This window comes from Chrysochloris asiatica, unplaced genomic scaffold (genome assembly GCF_000296735.1).
Source record: "Chrysochloris asiatica unplaced genomic scaffold, ChrAsi1.0 scaffold00100, whole genome shotgun sequence".
NCBI lineage: Eukaryota > Metazoa > Chordata > Mammalia > Afrosoricida > Chrysochloridae > Chrysochloris > Chrysochloris asiatica.
Window position 1 is genome coordinate 7,883,677 of NW_006408618.1, and position 8,279 is coordinate 7,891,955.

At 43.6% G+C, this 8,279-nt stretch overlaps 1 protein-coding gene across 2 annotated transcripts in view; it reads right to left on the minus strand.

Moving 5' to 3' along the window:
• The window catches only part of ASTN1 (astrotactin 1), a 531,426-nt gene that overhangs the window by 159,364 nt on the left and 363,783 nt on the right, over positions 1–8,279 (minus strand). For both annotated transcript variants that reach the window (XM_006867074.1, XM_006867075.1), the window contains exons 10-11: positions 7,556–7,693; positions 6,682–6,832 (exon numbers count right to left, since the gene is read on the minus strand). In XM_006867074.1, the coding sequence (XP_006867136.1) occupies positions 6,682–6,832; positions 7,556–7,693 (289 nt within the window). The remainder of the gene's footprint in view (positions 1–6,681; positions 6,833–7,555; positions 7,694–8,279) is intronic.

Sequence of the window (8,279 nt, forward strand, 5' to 3'; positions counted from 1 at the left end):
CATGAAGCCAGCTGGAGTGAGAGAGGGTGACAGCATTTAAAGAAGTTTCCAAGGGCTGCCCCATGCTGTGCAAAGCCAGATGTTTCAGATGATGGTAAACAAGCAAATGAGACAGCTGAGGATTGTACCCCGCATTTGGTTAGCACCCTACCCGTCCACTTCCAGAGCCACCCAGCTGTTAAGCCAGATGTGCCACCAGAAGGGAACTCGCTTCACCACTGTGTACTGCCCAGGCATGGACGAGGCTACTGGAACATGGAAGTTTGATTGGAATTAAATGGGCTGCAGTGGGTGCCATGAGCTATTTATTTATTAATGTTTTTCTTCCATAAAGCTTGCAAGAAGCCACCAAGCCGAGACAAAGCCTGTCCTCCTGTTATTCCTGCCTCAAGAGCTTCCCACCCTTGCACCAGCTAGCTATCTCAATTGCCAGGCAGGATGCCCATTTTCCCAACCACCTGTTTTGTTGCTGTTGCTTTTTTTCTTCAGATGTTTCATCAAGCGTGATGTTTAGCACTCATGGAAGAAGACCCAAGCAGGCTTTGTTCCAGGATTCCCAAACCTGGCATGTCTACATTTCGCCTGGTCTCAGGTCTAGATGGCTGCTGCTATCCCAAATTAGACTGAAGGATAGTCACACTCTTTTAGAAAATTTGGAGAAGAGACAGTCTGATGCCCTATCAGCAAGGCTAAAAATAATAACAGTGATCAGGAACTGAGCACCTTTTCGTGTAGGACAATCTATCTTATTATAAGACAATGTTATCTTCATCCCCAACAAACTAGAAAGGCTTTCTTTCTTCTCCCTGTTTTGCAGATGAGCAAACTTAGACCGAGAGAGATGTAGTGAGGTGAATAATGGCACAATCACACTTTGGACCTAGATCTGTCTGACCCCAAAGTTTGTGTGTGCTCCTTCTCCTCTACCCCACTGCTTCTCAAATTTGGATTCATGGAAACTCCTACAGAAATAAAATCAATGCGACAACAAGTGAACACAATTAGGTAGATTAGGTGTTAGTTTGATTATTTGTTTTAAGTAATCTCCAATATACCTTCTGGGGTCAATTATAGATTTTTATATTTAGCCTAATCATTATATAATTCTGTTTCATGCTCTCAGGTGCCCAAGTGGTGTGTTGGGTTAAGCATTGGGGCTGCTAACCAAAAGATCAGCAATTCAAACCTACCAGCAGCTCCATGGGAGAAACATGAGGCAGTCTACTTCATAAAGACATACAGCCTCAGAAATCCTACAGAACAATTCTATCATGTCTGATTGGGTCACTGTGAGTTGGAACAGACTCTATGGCAGTGAGTTTGGTTTCTGGTGTTCTAACTCTCTCGCCACACACACACATTACAGGTGCACATGTTTATAGGATGAAGCACTGCAGACTGTCTAGAGTGACCTTGACCACAACACAAGATCCTCCATCCCTGAAAAGGATGTGGGTATCCTGACTACACTGTAAGTTACTTGAGGTGCTTTCAGGGTAAAACATTTTAGGAAGATTTCCAGCAGTAAAGGCTGAAATCCAAAATAACTTTTCTGCTAACACTTGGTAAACCAGAACACCCATTTTCCGGCAATCTAATCAGTCAAGTTTCCCATGGTGGGAACTTATTTTTGTTTTTGTCTGAATCCTCCTTGGACAGTTGTATCCACATTCTGGGCTCCATCAAAATCTGTACTGAAATACAAAGAAACTCCAGGCTCTAAACAATGTTCCTCTTCCCACAAGCTTTTGCTGCAAAGCCCAGTTTTCAGGGGAATAATTTGGCTTCTAGGTGGAGCTTGCCTTTTCTGTGTTTCCAAGAGCTAGGCGGTTCTCTTCTCTAAGATGGTGAACAATCACTCCGCTTGTTTTTTGAAAAAGAGAACTGCATGTTCAACAGACTGCCTAAAGTCATATATTAATCCCTCTTTACATAGGTTACATTTAGTAGTCCCAGCCACTTTATAAACTACAGTTTTAAGAAAAAAAAATTCATTTATTATGGCAACAACCCTCCCCCATCAAGAAAGTCTAATAAATGAGCTCATATTTCAGTGACCCTTAAATAATCCAAGGTTAATCATCTTTCATGAGATGCTCATGACTTCTTGACTTATTACTGGTCTAAAGCATAATTTGTTAATGAGATTAAAATGATTTTCCCCATCCAACTCTCTTTCTTCACCATCTTCCCGCCCCCCCGCCCCGCCTTTCCGTACCCATGTTTTTTGGTTGATTAATTAGTTAGGAGGCTAGTCAAATCTCAATAAAACTGAGGCAACACACCCCAGCTCCAAATGAGGAAGTGGATACTCTGCTGGCAGCTGAAGACGAGTGATGGGCATCTAAGCATATTCAGGGTCCCCTGAGACAAGAGGGACAACTTTCTGCAGCTGATCCTGCCTCGCCTTCCACAAGTGACTCAGAAGAGCATGTAACCAAAAGTCCTACTGGAAATTTTTTTTTTTTAAAGTAGGTAACAATCTTGGTTGGTTAGTTGGTTATGTGCCGTGGAGTCGGTTCTGACTCATAGTGACCCTGTACAGGGTTTCCAAGGCTGTAAGTCTTTACGGGAGCAGAAAACCTCATCTTTCTCCCGTGGAACAGCTGGTAGTTTCGAACTGCTGACCTTGTGATTCGCAGCCCGATTCGTAACCACTACGTGCTACCAGAGCTCCTTAGGTAACAATCTTAATTCCTTCATAAATAATAATTTCCACAACTTTTTGATGGGCTCGGATAGGCAGGCCCAAGGTACTCAGGACTTTTCCCAAGAGTTAAAGTTTGGTGGAGTTAAGTTTCTATTTCAGGCTGTGGCAGCATGCTGCCTCTATTTCTCTAAAAGCATACTCTTCTGCCGACTGTGCTACAGAGAGGATGAGAGATGGTCATTTGTAATGGTCTCTGCGTATCTGTGCTCCAGTGGAGGTGACATGACACATGTCCATGGAAACCCAAGTGGGCCGAGAAGGGCAGTGGGGTCACTAGGCAATTCAAAGCTCATTAGAGCATAATGTTCTGGCCAAGAGGGTCATGTATTCAATACATGAGAAAGCTGGGTAACTGACCTCTTCCCCTTCCATGGCCATGGCCTGCTTACCTCAGAACATGCAGACACCTCACCAAACAAAGGCATTCCTTTTGCCTCATACTGGATAGCATGAGAAAGGAGCATCAGAAAATGGGGTTTTCAATTTTTAAATTGGAACTCATCTTCAAATAAAATGTTACACTAAACGTCAATATCTAAGCTTGCTCAGACTGAATATGTTCTAGCTGAGAACAGGGAAGTTGGAGTCCTGCCAACGAAGCCTTTTCCAGTCCCCACTGTCAGTCTACCTAATGGTCCCCCAAATATATTCACAACCTAGCCTCAGCAACCTTCGACTATGTTACCTTACATGGTAATTGTAGATGGGATTAAATTAAGGGCTCTGAGATGAAGAGATTATTCTGGATTGTTTGGATGGGTCCAAATATAATCACAAGGATCCTTAAAAGAGGCAGAAAAGTAGAGGGTCGCGTGAGCAAGAGAGAGAGAAACAGAAAGAGGTGACTCTGGAAGAAATCTGGTCGTGGAAATGCAGTATTATTGACTTTAAGGATGGAGGAAGGGGAACCAGAGACAATGAACGAGAGCCACTTCTAGAAACTGGAAAAAGCAAGAAAGGAATGCAGTCCTGTGATATCAGCGTTTAAGCCCAGTGAGACCCACGTTGACCTTGCAGTCTGCAGAACTGTAAGAAAACAAATTTATGTTGTTTTAAGAAACCTGGGGTAATTTGTTAATACTGTAGCCTTGGGATTCTGCAGAACAGAGTTGAGAACAAGAGCTCTTGGCCTGACAGGTAAGAACCACTGAACTCACCTTGGCTATTAAGGACAACGGGTAGAGTTATGTATCACTTGATCATCAATGGTGGGTGATTAACCTCAGGTCTAGGAACCATTCTAAAGGTTCAGCAAGTCCCTGCTGCTTGACCATGGTTTAGTTTGGAACAGGACTGTGCCTTTTCCGGCTATTTGTTTCCAGTTTTCAGACATTATAAAACAACAGAGCAATTAATTGGGTAGCAATTAACCCTGTGGGAGTCCATGCATAACTGAGAAACATGTCCAGCCTTCTTAGAAAGAATGAAGGCTGAGCAGCCAATGTGGGTCAAATATGAACCCCACCTGTCTGGTTTAAATTGTGCCAGGAAAATGCATGCACATACGTCCTGTCTTGCCTCACTTCTCTGCCTCTTTCCAGAGTTCCCTAAAGGCCAGTGTGTTCTGAATTTCTCATTTTTTCCTTCTTTCATAAAAATAAGTCTTTTCACGGGAAACCTCTCCATTCTGCTCCCAGAAAGCTAAATTTCAGGGCCTCTGTAGTGGGAGGAAAACAACCAATTCTCCCCAAAATGGAACTGGTCCCAATGATGATTTATCCTTGGTCCCAATCTGGATGACAAAAGACCACTCTATAAACAACACACCACACTCTGAAATGGTACTGATGGCCAAGAATGTCAGGTTTCTCAGACTCAAAGTCAGGTCACAAGATCATGATGTGATGTGTCCATTCTCAACCCATCTGTACCCTTACCAGGAACGAGGTGCTTCCTAACCAATGAAAAAATAGTAAATCGTGCCTGCCAATCAGCCTGCTCTCTCTTCTTCAAAGAGCCACACAGACCAGTGACTTCAAAATATTAGCTTAACACTGAACACTGGTGTAATTGAGTGACTTTCTGCAGTGACTCCAATTCTAAAATGCAACAGCCTTATTGCAAATGCATATTCATCAAAACTATTCCTGCTAGTGCCGTCTCACAGATCACAGTGCTAAAAGTACAAAAATACATCAGCATGGCTATATGCCAAGCAAAAGGGGCTAGGATCACCAACAGAAGGTATTTGAGAAGCAAACCTTCACAGGGCTCAGAAAAGGGGTAGAAACATGGAAAGAGTGGAGTGTATGTCTGTGTGCATGTGTATATGTGTGTGTGCATGCTCAAACACACACGGGGATATTCAGTCACGTGTGCACACAGTGTCTCAGGGGTCAAAATGAACTGAGAGAATAATGTAGAACGAAAGGTTGAAATCTTGATGAAAAATGCAGGCTGAATAGTACCAAAAATGTGTCTCAGCTGGGAGCACCATTAAGGAGTGAAATTATCACTTGAGGGACCCAGTTGGGAAGCTCATGGCTTAAGACAACTGAAAGTGGACCAAAGGGAAAGGAGCCCTGTGGGGTATCAATTTAACCCCTGGACACATTTAGAAGACATAAACTAAAGCATAATTTTTTTTTTTTTTTAATTTCCCTATGATAGCCTTCTCTGTATTTCTTTTCCCTTTTGATGGATCTCTCAAACTCTCTGACTACCTGCCTCTCAGTTCTCTCTCTGTGTTCCCTTCCTTTTCTTCATTTTTTCTGTGTTTTCAAAGTACGCAGGCTCCTGTCAGCTACAGCCTAGCCTGTGAACATTGCAGTGGAGAGGACTCAGGGCTAGGAGGGGCCCACCTGAATCACAGGTACACATCCATCTTCAATGGAGAACAGCTCCCTGAATGAAACAGGTGCTCAGCAATGGAGAAGAGGAAAGGATGACATGGGCTCAGCATCCTCACAATTTGCCCTGCTCAGACACATCTCATAGGAACTCAGCTGTTAGATCTGGAAGTAAGATGGGGCACCATGCCTTCTCAAGAACTGGAAGTTCCTGGCTCTGCTCTCCAAACATTGAAGAACTATGCATCTCAACAAATCATCTCTCCTTCTCCTTTCCCACCCATCCCCTCTCCTCTCTGTGAGGACTTCATCATTTTCTCCTTTAAAGAAGAGAGATGCTATGAAAACAACCAACATAAAGGGACCAGTAGATAATGGCTTCATTGTTGCCTGCCTTTTATCTTCATGGTTCAACACAATCTTCATACTCATGATGTGGGATATGTTAGTCTATTCTAAGCCAAACAGTCTTTAATGGTGGCTAAGTTCATAGACCTGATTGTTGTTGGTATTGTTAAGTGATGTCGAGTTGATTCCAACTCACACAGATGCTGCGTAGGGCTTCCAAGAGTGGCTAATGGATTTGAACTGCCGACCTTGCAACTCAAACTGACCTTGCAGTCCAGCACATTATCCTGTAGCGCCACACCAGGATAACAAGGCAGAAATTCACCTTTGGAGAAGTAGCTCACTTCCATGGTCTCAATGGAGTTATAGTTTTCTTTCTTGACCATTCTCGTATGACTTACCCCTTTCATCACTCTATCCCCACTGAGGTTGCTCCTAAAACTTCCTGTTGCATTTAGAGTCAATATGATACTATTTACTCAATTCATCCTCCAATTACTTTTGGGTATATCTCACTAACTATACCGGAGATATTGATAAGACTGAAGAGAATCATGCCAATTCATGAAGTGTTCTTTGGGGAGCTTTAGTATACATTGTAGGTGCTCCATAGAACTTATTGATTAACTGACTGATGATTAGCTCCTCATCTTCTCTGTTATAAGAAAATTCCTAATTTATTCTGGACAGCAGTGATACTGAGAACAGGCTCACTCTTGACTCCCTCTTTTACTCACCTATACATTTTCACCTATACATCTGCATTGTATCTTATCCTGCACCTTCCCTCCCCAGCCCCAGTCAGAAACTACCAACTCAGCAGGGCAGACGTACCACACAACCAGTGGAGTCCAGCTTGCGATCTGAGATACAGCGAAAATTCTTACTGCAGCCCCCATTGTCCTTGCTGCAATCACGCACTGGCCCAAAGGAATCTAAGAGGACTTCCAGGCTGTCAAAGGAGGATGAGGTCATCAGCTCCTCTCTGTAGGAAGAAAGGTAGGAGACAGGGAAGAGTCAAGAGGCCTCCAGCTGCAATAAATAGTATTACATTCCTGTACTCTTCCTATTAAGGATCCCTGACGGCACAATCAAGAAGCTCTGATGTCGTAGTGGTTAAGAGCTTGGCTGCTAATCAGCAAGTCAGTGATTTGAACCCAACAGCTGATTCATGGAAGAAAAATGTGGTGGTCAGCTTTCATAAAGAGTACAGCCTTGAAAACCCTTTAGGGCAGTTCTACTCTGTTATAGAATCACTAGGAGTCAAAATTGTCTTGATGGTAAGGGATTTCAATGTTAAGTACTAAGCTGTTAACCAAACTGTCGGTGCTAAGAATCTGATGATGTCTACTTCTTGATTACAAAATGTTAAAGATCAGTCATACTCTGCGCCTTCAACTAACAAATTATGGGCAACCTCCACATCTGCTAAATGAACCCAGGCTGTAACTCTTGGTCAAAGCCTGTCAGTCCTTAGGGTATGTGGAAAGTGCATATACACTCTAGCTTTATGTCTTCCTCCAGTGAATGAGCCTTGCGGTGTGCAATATTGACCCAGAAAATAAGTAGATCCCAGCATAGTGTATGGAGAATTTGAAGACTGTCTGCCAACTTCTCCTTTTATGTGGTGACTCTGTTTCCAGCAGCCAGTGCCTTCTGGTAGTTTCACACTCAGCCTCCCAAGCGGAGAGCCGGAGGGCAGACTTACCTGACCTCCACAGCATCCTCCATCACTGTCATGTCCGTCTTGCACTTGGCTGATGGATTGATGGCCAGTTCAGCTGGTGGAATCACAAAGCTCTTGCTGAGGGGCAGCCACATGCCCTCCCCAAGGGTATAGGTGAACCTGTAGGGACACCCAACACCAGGTGGTTATGATTGCGCTTAACCCCCAGTGGAGGATCTGGCATTAAGCCTGCAGGTGCCTCCTTCTCACCCCTAGCCATCCTCTTCAGAAAGGAGAGCTTATTGCTATTTTATGGATGATATGACTGAGTCCAAAGAAGGCAGAGAAGCCTACACTAGCTCACATGACCATTCAAATGGAGAACTGATAATGAATGAAGTCCTAAGAAAGAAAGGTCCTTGGATTTGAAAGCAGGCTTCCCCTGCCTAAGTCAGTTGTGACTGGAAGTATTTTAATTGCAAAGAGATGCTGGTCTCTCTCACCATCCCCATCAGACAGATTGCATATCTACAACTGTAGCACCACTTTCGCTCTGTACCTGTAGTAATACTACCAAGGAAAAGAAAGGAAAAAAATCTCCCCTCTTCTGTAAGATGGGAACAAAAAGGACTGGAGCCAGGTGACTCTAGGGAGAGGAAAAGAGAGGCATGAACAAAAGAGCCTGATTTGTTCTCTGCACTCCTATCTGAACCCTTAGCTAGCAGAGCTAACCCTTGGGGTATAGGGAAGTGTTGTGCTTTATATA